The sequence below is a fragment of the Phalacrocorax aristotelis genome, chromosome 2, assembly GCF_949628215.1.
Source record: "Phalacrocorax aristotelis chromosome 2, bGulAri2.1, whole genome shotgun sequence".
NCBI classification, from domain to species: domain Eukaryota; kingdom Metazoa; phylum Chordata; class Aves; order Suliformes; family Phalacrocoracidae; genus Phalacrocorax; species Phalacrocorax aristotelis.
The window spans coordinates 126,700,261-126,714,775 of record NC_134277.1 but is presented as its reverse complement, the minus strand read 5'-3'; the positions used below and the strand labels follow the sequence as shown (position 1 = coordinate 126,714,775).

The following is a 14,515-nucleotide window of genomic DNA, read 5'->3' as shown; positions in this document are numbered from 1 at the left end:
TTCTTCATATGTTGCAGACACGTTATCAGGAAATGCCAGAGCCGAAGTTCATGTATGGGAGCCATTATTCATCTCCGGGTTATGTTTTGTTTTATCTCGTTAGAGTTGGTAAGACAGCTTTTATGCACTCTCTGAGCAGTTACCTCTGAAGTGGACAAGGTTTGGAGCAAGCTGATGGTTTTGGGTTTTTGTTTTGTTTTTTTCCATTCTCCTTAGCTCCAGAATACATGCTCTGTCTGCAGAATGGAAAGTTTGATCATGCGGACAGAATGTTCAACAGGTTTGTTTACATTTTGTCTATAACTAGGGTAGTTTTGTTTTCAAATATGCATTCAGGGAGGGCAAAGCCTTAAAATATTTTTTTAATAAATGTGTGATTGATATTTGTTATCTAGTCTTGCAGAAACCTGGAAAAACTGTTTGGATGGTGCGACAGATTTCAAAGAGGTAAATAGCTGGAAAATTATTCAAGTCCTTCTTGGTACCTGTGCTAAGATTTCTGTTCTCAGATGTCTCCTGTTGATGTGAGAGTTTTGGGGCGGGGTGTGTTGGATTTTTTTGTTTTGGTTTGGGGTTTTTTTGTGGTTTTTAGTTGCATGGGGGTTTAAGGCTGTTGACTGCATTTTATGAATCCTTTAACAATTTTAACTCCTTCCTTCTCTGTAATTCCATGATTGCTTGCCTGTGTCTGCTTTCTAGCTTTTAGTTTAATAGGAGTGTCATTGTGAACGTTATTGGAATAAGTGGGGATTACCAGAGTGGATTAAGGCTGAACAGATGCAATTTCATGTATTGTCTGCTGGAATCTTGTATGGATTTGGCTATATTATATCTGGAGAGGTTAAACTATGGGAGTTTTATCTTTAGTTTTTCGAGACTTATTCCACAAGTTATGGTTTCTATATGTTGAGAATTTATTAATTGTTAGATAGTGGATGCTGTTAAATAATGTTTCTTTGATAAAGGAGTTTAATATAGTTGTTTTTTTTTTAAAGTCTGTAGTTAATGGAATTAAGGATGGTTAGCTATGGTGGTCTTTAAATAATTGACTTCACCTCTGAAACTTTTGTTATCATTCTAGTTGTATTCTAGATTTGTCTTGACTTTACCTGACATCTGAATGAGAAGGTAGCTATGGAATGAGGGTTCTAAAGATACTCTTAAATATTACGGATTCCTGTCACACACTACATTTTAAAAATATTTATGCCGCTCTGAATTTAGTTCAGAGGATTGCCTTGTAGGTAGTCAAGAAGCCTAAAAGTAGTTTGAAGGATAGTGGGAGAAAGTTTTCAGCACTTCTTTACTGACAGATCAAAAAGCCTGGAAAAATTACTACCTAATTTTAGGGCTTGACATAAGAACTTTAACTTTCAGGTTTTAGTGGCTGTATTTTACTTAAGTGATCAAAGCAAAGCTAATCTCAAAACTTCTGTTTTGTTACCCCCCACCCCCACCCCCCTTATTCTAGTTGATTCCAGAATTTTATGAAAACGATTCTAGTTTTCTAGTAAACGGTTTGAAGTTGGACTTGGGAAAAAGGCAGGGTGGAAAGATGGTTGAAGATGTAGAGCTTCCCCCTTGGGCATCAGGTAATAATAGTCTAACTTCTTGTATTATGAATTAATTCAAGATTATCTAGATTCTTGGGATGGTGGTGCTTCTCTCAAATGCCCATTCTGTTTTCTTCTGAAGGAATTTTTGCTTAAAAACATCAACATAATTAATAGTTGCGGTTAATTTTTATAGGAAATCTGGGGTTTTGTGTGGGGTGTTGAGGGTTTTTTGTTTGGTCGCTCTTTCAAGAAGGAAGAAGAATACTCATACTGAATGCGATGTCTTCTGCTGTCATTAACCTTTGTCTTGCCAGGTCCTGATGACTTCCTTCAGAAGAGCCGAGAGGCTTTAGAAAGCCAGTATGTATCAGAACATCTTCATGAATGGATTGACATAATATTTGGCTACAAGCAGAAAGGAAATGAAGCAGTTGCAGCTCACAATGGTAAATATATACTCTGTAGAAACAGGACTGAAAAGAAGAGAGATGCTTTAATTAGGCAGGAATGGTAAATAACATCATACTTGTAAAGCCTGATTTTTTGAACATTCACAACTATGTTTTGAATGCTTGATTCTTAAAGCAAATGCAGTTCTTTTTTACTGGAAATAGTGTTTTATCTAGTAAAATCTATTGCCTTCATGGTGATTTGCGTCTTTGAAGGTGTACTTAAGGTGGTAGACGAGGAGATTCTACTGATTGCTGTTACTTCCTCACACAGCATGGTGTGGCAACGTAGTATGGAAATCGTGTTTCCCAATTGAAAAATGGGAGTCTGTAGGGTCTCCACACAAACATGTATTTAACTTTCCTACACTGTAATGGTAATGTTAGAATTTCAATGCACTTTTTCCCCTTCCTTCTGAGAGAATTGGCAGGGTAAGGAAAGTGCTAAAGGGCTATAGCTCTTCAGGAGCAAGAATGAAGGAGAAGATATGCAGGTGACTAGGCTTCTCCTTGTGTACTTATATATTACTGCAGTAGTATATATATACACCTTTTACTGTACATATGGAAAGTTTCATTGTTTGTATGTTATTCTGAATGTGTATGTAGCCATTAAATGCTTACAAAAGAGGATGTTGTTATGCGATTGCTATGGCGATGTGTTGAATTTATCTAGACCTAATAGGAATATCAATGATTAACTTGTTCAGCAGTCTGATACTTAGCTCTGTATGTTACTACCTCATAAGGAAATGTCCTCTTGGTAAAGGAAGATCAGCAGATCAGACTTACAGGGTGCTGATTCCAGAAGCCCTTATCCTTTTGCACGATTGTTAACAGGCAATGTTGACATATTTTGCACTTAACAAGACACAATTTTAAAAAGAAAGCCTTCCTACAACAGTGGGGAAGGACGGAGTAAGCAACTTATGTTTTCTACTTCCAGGGTAAGATAATGTGATTTGATTTGTGGTGGGGTTTTTTGGGTTTGTTTTTTTTTCCTGTTGTTGGGTTTTTAAAATATGCTTCCCCACATGTCCTTAAATCATGATTGGCTATATTTTAGATGTGCAGGGTTTGGCATCCAATCATACTGTGACCATAAGTGTCAATTACAATGTGCCAAAGGCTTTGAATATGGTAAAACAGCATTTAAATTAGGGCATCTATATTTTTACCTCTCAAATGAGAGGACTTTTTATGCATAATGTGCTGCTTCTGCTGCAATGTGGATTTTTACTAGCATAATGAATTGCAGACACTGAGTAGATAAGAGAAACAGAAGGGATCTGTGTATGAATGAAGTTATGTCAAAAGATAAAGTAGTATTCTTGGGCAGAGGCCCCAGAGTAATTCACTGTGTAACTGCTATCCTCATAGCAAATGAACGGGGGAATAGGTAGATCTTTATGATCATTCTTTACTATATTTTGTTACCTGCGTAGAAAATAACCAGAGATCCAGTTATGCAACTGTGCCTTTTTTCTTTATTTATTGGGGGGGGGGTATTTAGTGAAGCTTAAATAAGTCCTTTATGAAAGGACTGATTTCTTCTTAAACTTTCTCTGAGTCTCTTAGAAATACTGAACTTTATTTGTGCAAAACTATCCAGCGACAACCAAAACATCAGTGTGTTATCAACATTGTTTTCCTACTAAGTCCAAAGCACAGCACTATGCCAGCTGCAGTGAAGAAAATGAACTCCATCCCAGCTAAAACCATGACGACAGGATTGAAACACAAGATCTCAAACTCTATAGCTTTCTGAAATAGCTTAGTTACTTACATATAACCAAGTTGACTAAAAAATACAACTTTTTTTATAGTAAGTATGCAAGACAAAGAAAATGAGCCTTGTATATCTACATTGTACAAGTAATTTTTTTTTTTTTTTTCCCCCCCAGTGTTTCACCCATTAACTTATGAAGGAGGGGTGGATTTAAACAGGTAATTAACAAGAATCAGAATGTTTTTGTTAAAGGTTACCTAAATTTCTCAGTATCCCTCCAGGTTCTCTGCTTGCTTGAGAAGTGCTTTGTATGTGAATGGTACATCTCTTTCATTTTAGACTCCCAAATATGCAGAGAACCAGCATCAGGTTCTCAGTTTTAGCATGCATTGAAAGATTGTTACTTGAACATTTCTTCAGTCTTTGTGAAATTGCTTTATTTCTTTAATTGACGAGCATGCTGTCGTCGTACATAAACAAAATTATGAAGCCGTCATATGACAGTCTGTCACATCTGTGGTAAATCAGTTCTGCAAGAATTTGTGATGTCTTGTAGTGCTGTAGTAACTGCACATGCAGGCCCATGCTTTCAGGGGAGGGGAGGGAAAAAATGTGCTTGACTACTTGGCTGAATTAAATATCTTGTTTTTGTGAAGTATTATGGACCCCAATGAAAAAGTAGCTCTGCTGACACAAATCTTGGAGTTTGGACAGACGCCAAAACAGTTGTTTACAATTCCTCATCCCAGAAGGATAATACCGAAGTTGAAAAGCTTGTCTCGAACATCTAGTCACAATGTTTCCATAACTGAGTCTCCAGGTAAATGTGTAACAGATAAGCTGATGATATAAGGGATTGTAATTTTGAGAAGTTCTGTGTTTTTCTCCCACAGGATCTCATTATACAGCTCCCTTGGCCACTTTCCCAGTAAGCCAACTCTAAATCTATGAACTAACTGTTACAGAAAAACTGACAAGACCAGTTTCAAATTTGAAAATACAGGTGTTGTCCTGCATTTTTGCCTTCTGCTCCAGTGGTCTTCTCTGGGACTGTTCAACCTCTGCTTTTGAAGCTGTGGGAGGCCTGTCATCCCTGGCCTTTCATGACGCTTCAAAATCAAGCTGATATGACAGCAGCTTCAATGACCATATCTGCAAGCATTTGAAATGCTGTAAAGATCTGTTCAGTTTTTGAACAGGGATCTCTTTGGGGTGGGTGATTGGCTTGATCTAAATAAACCCGAAGAACTTAATTTAAGCATCCAAATTTTTTTCCTTTTCCATGACTTGAATGAAAATCTATAAAGAAATTACTTTGGTTTTTCTACATACTGTAGGGACAATGTTGACTGAATAACTGTCTTCAAGAAAAGGATATGTAAGGCTTCTGTTCCATGAGGAACTTAGACCATTTCTCTGAGACTAAGATGCTATGGGTGTTCATTGTGTGTATAGTGGTCTACTATAAATTGGACTGAATTTTTCTCAGTTGGCTGTCTTCAATTCACTTACCTTTTGATGGTTTCTAGTTTTAAGCAGTGGAGTGGTACTTAGCATGGCAATCTGTAGCATCCAAATGGCAAGAGTGGCTTTGAAAGTTGTATATGGTGATAATAATGTTCATATGTGTTAAATAGATACGGTGGTATGCTGCCGTAGTCATTAACTCAGATCAAAGGTCCGGTTGGGTTTGGCCTTTATATAGTAATTGACATCTAATTGTCTCAATTTTGTTGCATTAACTTTTGCAGACAGAGTGCAACAGAATAGTAAAAGCACATAATGTGTTTTAGCAGTGGGTGGCTTTCCTGGTACTTTTCCATTTGGAAGGCTCTTGACACCTCAATGGAATACCAAAACATCTCTACAGAAATGGTTTTGGTTTTAGTTTTTTCCATTTTAGAAACATACTCTGTAGTCTCCAGTTTTAAAATTCTGTTTTGGGACTAAAACTGTATTTTTGACTGTGTAAGACTCTGCGTTCTGGAAAAAAAGTTAGTGATCTTCTCACACTCTGCATTAGCCAAAAATTCTTATTCCTGGAGCTCTGATGATTTTTGTACTCTTAGATTTATGTTTGCAGCTTCTGCTACCTAGTTATTTGAAATCTTTCTTTTTATTTTCCATTTGTGATGAAACTTTATTGTGGCATTTTTATTGCAGTTTCTCCGAATGAAGAATCATTTGAAGATTTGACAGAAGAAAGTATAACACTTGCTTGGAACAACATTGCCAAACTAAAATTAGATGAGCAGTATAAAATTCACAAACAGTAGGTACTATTCTTTTCTTTTCACAGTCAAAATTGTTCCATTTAACTGGGGCAGGGGGCGTATCTGTGTGTCAATCAGAACAATGGGTTAGGGTTTAAGGTAAATACTTTTCTTTGTGAGACTGCTCATTGATTTGATTACACAAGTTTGAGTATATGATGGGTTATCAATCCAGAAAAGGTATTTGTCAGCTTGAATTTTTTTCCTTATACAGATCGAGAGCTAAGTTCGTTATCCTGTTAGTACCTGAAGCAGATATTGATTACCTTTCTCTAAAATTGTGATAGCAGCAGCCAGATAAAGGCTTCCATTTATTAATTTATTTATATATAACCCCAGAAGGACCTAACTTCTTCATCCCATTTGCTTTGAAAGGTTAACTGATTAAGTTCAATAACTGTACACCTCAAGCTACTGCTGTATGAGCAGTTTGCCAAGTCTCCAGCTATAGGTTTCCAGTTAATCCAGGTACCAAACTACTGTTCTGATGGATTCCTAGGGAGCCATGAGTCAGCAGGGGCACTTCAGGTGAACTTTGAAAACACCTAACAACGAACAACAGCAGCTGTATTTTAAAGAACAGATTTTCCTTTGGCCCCACCCCTTGTCCTAGTAGCTGGACTAGAAGGAGGATTTCTTACTGCCTTGAGTGCAACTACTTTCTTGGTGACTGAAACCCAATCTAGAAAAGAAACACCTTGTTTTCTGTACAAGAGAATAATATTTATAGTGAGAAATGGCCTCTGTTACCTGGTTGTTAGGGTTAGGGAAGTCCTGATTCTGAAAACAGACTTGAATTTTAGCTTCTGTTTGGTATTTTTTTCCTGAAGATTGCTGAGAAAAAAAAACCAGAAGCAGATCTGTATAACAGAAATCTGGTTGTGCAGAATGTTCTGTGCTTCCTAACAATTAACTCCCTGACATAAACTGTATGTCTAAATTTCTAGACTATAGTGACTTTGCCAACATCAAATTTGAGGAGAAAAGACATGCAAGTTCTGATTCCTGTCAGCTGAGGTATTCAGTATCTGCTTGTAGGCAGGTTCCTGACTCTTTGTAGCTAATCCCAAATTAGAAGAACTGAATGTGAAACTATCCTCTCACATGGGTGTGTCCTTTCTGATGAGGATAAAGTTCTTGCAGAACAATGTGGGGAGCCTCTACTAGTGTTTCAGATATTATATCAAGGTATATTTTTGTCTCTAGGTATATAACACACCACTGTAGTGCTTTTAATCTCCTTTAATGTCTTAGCTCTTGCAGAGATCAAATAACAAATTTCAACTATAGTCAATTTACAGTATGGTGGTTAAGCTTCAAAACCTATGAAATCACCTATAAGCTTACTTGTATTAAACAGGGCAATTACTGGAATAGCAGTCACTTGCAATGGGTCTTCTGTTTTCACTACATCCCAGGGTAAGTATTATTGCAGAGGTATTTACTAGAACCTGCAGTGTAAATGCAGGTTAATGTTTAATGAACAAAATAGCATGAAACTCTGAAATGTAGTCACAGTTGAACTCCATGGATATCTTCACTGAGAGGAAAACTAAGACAACATTAAGTGGGATATTTGTGGAATCAGAGTTCTGGCTTTTTTACAGTCATGAAAGGAGTGGCCCTAATGTTCTGCTAAATGCAAGATTCTTGTTTTCAATTCATGCTCAATTCCTTCCAAATTCGTATGTAAAAGCTACTTCTGTTTGGCTTTTGAAATGTCACCTTTGCAAATCACCTGCTATAAAAATGAAGTTAAATATATATTTCCTCTAATTACGTAGTTTAAGTATATTAATTCCTGAAATTTTAGATCGCTTTGACTCAAGGATTTCAATGTTGTCTATATCTAGGCTTGGTAAGGTGGTAATTTCTCCCTTTAGGTATCAGAGTTCTCTTAGAGTTCAGGAGTCCATCTGTAACTTGTGCAAAACAGGCTAGTTCCAGGCTCAAGTCACAAGCCCTGTAAAGAGTTTCTCAAAGACTGTGAGAAACATATACCGGCGTTTTCATAGTAAGATATTTGAATATTCAAACAGGAGCAAAATTACTAGTTTCTATAATACAGAGTAAACAGTCCTTTTATCTGCTGTCTGTTTTGTCCATTATCCCCAGATTCAACTTTGAAGATGTTTTCCAAAGAATCAAAAACAATCCAGAGGAGTGTGTCCTTTTCAAACATGGTAAGTTGCTGTCAAAATAAAAACGAGATCATTGGGAATCTGCTGAAAGCTACTCATAGAAATGGCTGTTAGCATACATCAATGCCTCTTTTCTTCCCCAGCCTACTCAATTGTATTGTGTGTGAATAATTTAGCGGAGTGAATTGAGGCTGTCAGGCCCTAGGGGAGACTGAGTGCATTCTGCAAGTGCAGGGAAGGGTGGCACTTCACTTCTGTGCTAGGTCTGTTCTGAGTTGCCCTGCTGTCCAGGGGAAGGTCTTGTGGTAGACAAAGATAGCCTGGCATGAGCAGTGGAGTCTTCCTGAACAAGACTGAACTGCCACTGGGACCAGAATCACAAAGCTTAAATTCCTCCTATGTGCTCACATTGCCTTGCTGCTCCCGAGTGTTTGAAGGTGGTGAGTCATCTGGCAGAGGAAAACCAAGCACAGGGAGTGGAATCTATGCTGAGTGAATTTGAGCTATCTTTCCTCAATAGCCAGTGATCTCGGCAACCTCTGAACAACATTTTCCCCCTGCTTCTAAACCAGAACTTAAAAAGGGATTCTATATTTGATTTTCTGAGCCTGAGCACTGTGGCTAGACCTGGGTCATAGAGATTCACTCCCAACTGTCATGTTTGGAGCCCTTTATTGAGGCAAGACACTAGGATATATCAGCCTTCTCTGTACCCTTGTCTCTAGAGGGATCAGAAAAGGCAAATGAGTTGCCCAGACAGAAGCCATAGCATGCTCTAACAGGTCCCCAGGTGAGTTGTATGATCAAGACCCTACGGCCTGTCATGGCACATGCTAGCTTGTGAACCTAGATATAGCAATTCCTAATGCTTTAGCCAAGGCAAATGGGAATGTGACTTCTTGGCACTGTAAAACAGGAGCTCTTTGCTGGATCCTAAACCAAAAGTCAGTCAGCTTTTTGTGAGGAGGCCTTGTATACTTTCTTTTTAATTCTTCCCCTCTCTATAGTTTTAGCACTGATCCGTTGCAGCAATGCTGGAAGCAGTAGTATTTTTATGGTCCAGCAGCTTCCTGTTTTTTAGAACAGATCTAAAACGTGACCAGTAATCATACTAGTAGAAGCACTGGGATGACTTTTTCTTTTCCTTGCTGCTTCCAGTGACAGTAATGTAACTGAGCAGCTGTCTGTAAAGCATGTTTCTTGTTGAGAATAGTAGGAATTAGTTATGTTTGTTGTTAGGAAAGAGCTGAGCCGATAAGGAGCTGTCATGGAGAACAAATGTCTATGGAAACCTTCATTTTCAGTTTCTGTTAGCTGTTGGCATTTAGAACTGACAGTAGCTCACAAGATGAAGAGCTGACCCAGTTTCTTCTGAGTGAGGAATTACATACCATGTCCTTGAAATAGCAGCATTTTGGAAAAGGACATCCATCCGTTCTGCATGTATTTCTGAACTTCAGTGCTACCTTTATATTTACCAGGGATTAAGTATTCTTGCTGTTCTCTGTCCAACCTATAAGGTTTTTCATGATTAGTCTTCATATAACACCTGTATGCTGTGTGTATAGAAGACTAAAATGCTTCTTGTTCTCCAAAAGTGTGTTAACGTACTTCTGTTTGATGTGGGGTAAGAAATTGAACACTACTATTTTTATTTTTTTTTTTTCTTACAGGCTTTGTCATCTTGTCTAATCTTACCAGGGGATACCACTGTCATTAGTTCTTCATGGGACAATAATATGTGTGTATTTAGTTCCTATTGACTTTATTGGATTACCTTGAGTGTCTTGGTCGTTATGTTTATGGTTTTAGATAATGATACAGAAAATCATTGTTGAAATGCAGTGTCTGTATTTCTGCTTTTTTTGTTCAGTAGATTTCTGTTAGAAACTCTAGAAGCAAATTACTTTATTTAGGAAAAAACCTTCAAGTTTTCCAATGATGTAATGCTTTTATAACTTTCCTGTTAGATATTTTTATTCAATTGCATTTGGAAGACAGCAATACATCTTAATAGGACATGATGATGCAGTCAGTAAGATCTGTTGGCGTGATGGGCGTTTATATTCTGCATCTTGGGATTCCAATGTGAAGGTTTGTATATGGGTTTTTTGTATTTCAATAACTATTTATAGCTAGCACTTTGTAATGTTCAGCCAGCCAAGTGCTTTGGAGTGGATGTACCTGTTGTGCTAGAATAATAATTTAGCTAGTATCACAGTGAGTTTATTTCTAGGATATCTTCTTCATTGAGCTTTATCTCAACTCTGTTTCAAAGCTAAAGTGTTACCTTAATGAAATGTCATTCATTCTAACTGATTCTAAATTGGGGGTTTTGGAGGCAAACTGCATTTGTTGGAGGAACTGGAATGTTTTGTGACATCGGCTGGTGATTCTGTTTGCTGAGAGGAATAGGCTTCTTAAGCTACAAAACTATCAACTTAAACGTTTATGTTCTTCAGCTAAGTGGACCACGCATGCGTACAGTTAGGTGGAAGGATAATTTGGAACTTAGAGACAGGAAATAATTTCCCAAAGCTTTCTGTGTATGGCTTTTTGGTAAGTATATGTTCAGTGCAGTGACATACCTGTACTTAGGTAGGCTTCTGTAAGTTATCTGGAATCAACACAGTCATGTTTAATATGTGGCCCTGCTTTAGGGTAAAGGAGTTCTGGTGTCATTTGTTGTTGCTGTATTCTGCCACGTAGGCAAGGCCCATAGTAAACATGAGCAGCCCATCTTGTAACGTGAGAATTCAGGACTGAAGAAACTCATCCGGAGTTACGCTAATGCTTCCTTGAGCAAACTTAAATATCTGTGTTGCAGGTGTGGCACTGTGTTCCTGGAGAGACCTTGAGCAGTAAAAAACACCACTTTGAACTGCTTGCAGAGTTAGAACATGACGTTAGTGTAAGTATGTGGATAGACATATAGTGCCTCAGAATATGAAAATTAATTGCTCATTAGAATAAAGTCAAGATCTCGTGGTAAAGCACAAGGATTGGGTTAGGGGGCTGAGTGGGTGTGTTGGTTTGGGAAGTGTGTGTGTGTGTAAGGGCTTTTTGGTTTGGTTTAGGTTTTTTTGTCTGATGTGTCCTACACCAGTGTCCCCTGCTTCCCTGGCTGAAAGGCCCTCTCCTGGGGACTGAAGCAACAGTATAAACGGAGGTTTCCTGATTTGTCTTGCGCAGCTTCTATGCACAAAATTCCAGGGGGGACAGGAAGGACTGTGGTTTTTTGTTTGTTGCTTTGTTTTTGAAAACAGACTAATATTTTTCAAGTATTTCCATTGTTACAGCTTCTTAACTTATCTTTCCCAAAGGCAAGCAAATGAAAAATAATCCCTCTGAGTTATTTACCATGCTATAAAATATATATAGTAAACTTCACTGTAAATAAATAAACACATCGTGTGCAGTGAATCATAAATGTGTAACTGCACACTTTTATTTATAGCCTTTAATGTCACTCTAGTTGGATATTTGGAATTACTGTGTGTTAAACCTTCTTAATAGTTAGTTTTTTAACAGGTTGCAACATAAGCAAATACTGAAACAGTTCTGATAACATGTAAGAGCTGTACCCAAGAGAAGGAAACAACTGACAGCTAGGAAGTCTTGAAAAGTAAAGAAGAATTTTACCCTTAACGGTAAAGTTTTGCATTTAGCTCAAGAGTAAGGGTATTAAACGTAGTCTGAAATGTCAGTTTACATTTTTGATTCTGCAAAGAAAAAGCGTTTTAAAATATCATCAGAGGGACCTTTCTTTTACTTTCTATAGGCAGGATTTTTTAATAATTATACCTAATTAAGGATGTCGTAGAATTAAATGTAAAAGCTTTTTGTAAATAAAATACCTTCTTACGGCTAACAGGCTTGCTTTGTGTATGTTTAAAACCCGTCTCAAGATGGCTCACATGAAAGAATAGGAAAATCATGGGATGTTTAACTTCCTAGGTAAATACAATCGACCTTAATGCTGCAAATACTATACTGGCATCAGGAACCAAAGAGGGTACCATGAGCGTTTGGGATGTTACTACAGCAACAGTGTTGCATCAGTTGCCATGTCATTCTGGGACTGTGTTTGATGCTGCTTTTAGTCCTGGTACGTTGGACTTCAGGTTTTAATATGCACCACTGGGAGCTTCAAAGGGAATCTTATTCCTGATATAATGTAATATACCTTTCTTAGGGGAATTACTACTTTAAGTGGGATGGTGAGATGTTTTGGATTGTCAGGCATCTCCATTATAAAGAATTTATTAAATGTACAGAAGGCCATACTAGACTGTAGACCAGTAGTCTAGACTCTAAACCAATTTTGTTTATCATTGCTGGCTTAGAGACTTAGTTTACAGTAAAGTATCTATAAATAAGTAGGTCAGGCGACGTCACATCCAACACACTGTATCGCAGACTGCTTTGGTAACTAGAACTGAAATGTCTAAACATGCTTTTCTGTTGTTGTTTCTTGTGTTTGCTTTTTTCTTTTGTACAGACAGCAGACATCTGCTCAGCGCAGGACAGGACTGTTGTTTTAAAGTAATAGATGTACAGACTGGAATGCTCATATCTTCCGTGACGGCTGATGAGCCACAGAGGTAATTCTGAGAACATAGATTACGAAGCTGCGTGGCCAACCTAGTTATCTGTGGAGATGTTTGATGGTTGGTGATAGCAGAATGGAAAGGGCAGTAATCCTGGCAACTTTGTTCTATTTATTACTTTTTCAAGTGCAAAGGCTGACATTCTAGTGTGTTGTGTGAATTATGATCAAGCTTTCCAAACTGGGACAAACCCAAACAACTCTCTAAGTAAATAACTCATGTTTTTTTCAACAAAACCTTTAACGTCCATAAACGGTGATGGGAGCTCTAGCTAACCAGCTCTTCCAGCAGAGCCGAGCTACTGAAATTTCTAACAAGGTTCTGTTACGTGAATCATCTGTCAATAATCTTGATTTTTTTTTTTAATTTTTTTTGACAGTGCTTCCCTTTTGTTTTGATAATCTAAAAGATTGGCTATTATAATAAAGACGGATCACTTTTTCACAAACCAAAATGCATACAGTTCTTTATGGGTTATCAGGTAAACAGTTGGAATGCTTACTCAGTTACTGGAGTAAAAATGTCGCAGCCATACATGGAGTACACTTGTGTGTGTGTGTACATAAATATATATGCATGTGTGTATGTGTTTTTTTTCTTCAGTTATTTCCATCAAAGCCCTCTTTGCACTTCAAGTGATTTTCAGGAACATGAAGTGACAGAAGTGAAAGTGATAGTTCATGAGAGCACTTGGGCAGCATACACATGGGCAGCTGTCTGGGTCCTCATGTGTTACGGGAATATGCTTCATCCTTCTGCCAGGGGAAGGTCTGGCTGGGTTTTGGGCAGAGAAGCAAGTTTGGGTCATGACTCTTTAAAACAATTTGGGAATAACCTTTCCAGAAAGACCGTGTTAAAGGGTAAAGTTTTTCCTTCAGTTTTGTACCTCCATTTTCAATTTTTTGGCTTAATTGGTTCGGACACGTTGGCTCTCATTACACACAAGATGGAAGTGAACTGATTTCAGACACATTTGCAGGTGCTTCAAGTGGGATGGAAATACCATCTTATCGGGAAGTCAGTCTGGTGAATTACTGATTTGGGACCTTCTTGGAGGAAAAGTTATTGAAAGAATCAAAGGACATACAGGTATGCCCGAACTATTCTGTTTCTCAAATGGAATGGAAGATTCCTATTTTCCAGCTCTGTTAGTATCGAAAAGTTTGAAAGTCATCTGCTCAGTCAGTGGCCTGTTCCTCATGCTAAGTATTACCTGGAACACCAGAGCTAAAAGTAGATCCACATGAGCCTCCTAGGAAATTTAATAACAACAGAGGAATATTGCTGTTTACAACACTGACCAAAGGTAAATGACTTGGGATTTTTTGAATTCACATAACATCACAAAAGTCAACATCTTCCTACCTCATAGCCCAAATAAAGTGTAGTATAGACTTCATTGTATACTCTGTCAAAGTCTGTCCAGACTGGGACTCTTAACAACAAATTAAGTGAAGTTCACTAGAGAAATTGTTTTGGGTGGGGTTTTATAGGCTTCTTAAATATATCTGTATAGTCTTCAGTACGTTAAAACTGAGGTTTTTTCCTTCCCACATTTCGGTTGCTATTCAGTTTGGTTTTTAAGGCTGCCTTCAGGCACAGTTATTTCAAACCTACCTACTATGAGCTTGTACTCTGGAACTTGACCTGCAGAGAGATCATTCTGTGGCTAGAGGAATCTTACTTTAGAAGTGGGCTTCCAGGCATATGCTAGATGTGAATACACTTTTAATGTAAGTCCAAGTGGCAGAGTGAAA

General features: G+C 37.8%; 1 protein-coding gene across 5 annotated transcripts in view; it reads left to right on the top strand.

Annotated features, from left to right (window-relative positions):
• NSMAF (neutral sphingomyelinase activation associated factor) overlaps window positions 1-14,515 on the top strand; it is a 39,604-nt gene that overhangs the window by 24,431 nt on the left and 658 nt on the right. For 3 of the 5 annotated variants that reach the window (XM_075085078.1, XM_075085079.1, XM_075085080.1), the window contains 16 exons: window positions 18-108; window positions 217-280; window positions 396-447; window positions 1,472-1,592; window positions 1,871-2,002; window positions 3,910-3,952; window positions 4,391-4,554; window positions 5,898-6,006; window positions 7,368-7,426; window positions 8,123-8,190; window positions 9,822-9,889; window positions 10,119-10,242; window positions 10,976-11,059; window positions 12,106-12,256; window positions 12,650-12,752; window positions 13,738-13,847. In XM_075085078.1, the coding sequence (XP_074941179.1) occupies window positions 18-108; window positions 217-280; window positions 396-447; window positions 1,472-1,592; window positions 1,871-2,002; window positions 3,910-3,952; window positions 4,391-4,554; window positions 5,898-6,006; window positions 7,368-7,426; window positions 8,123-8,190; window positions 9,822-9,889; window positions 10,119-10,242; window positions 10,976-11,059; window positions 12,106-12,256; window positions 12,650-12,752; window positions 13,738-13,847 (1,543 nt within the window). Of the gene's footprint in view, window positions 1-17; window positions 109-216; window positions 281-395; window positions 448-1,471; window positions 1,593-1,870; window positions 2,003-3,909; window positions 3,953-4,390; window positions 4,555-5,897; window positions 6,011-7,367; window positions 7,427-7,890; window positions 8,022-8,122; window positions 8,191-9,821; window positions 9,890-10,118; window positions 10,243-10,975; window positions 11,060-12,105; window positions 12,257-12,649; window positions 12,753-13,737; window positions 13,848-14,515 lie in introns of those variants that run through there. The other 2 variants (XM_075085082.1, XM_075085083.1) reach the window with 2 other exon arrangements.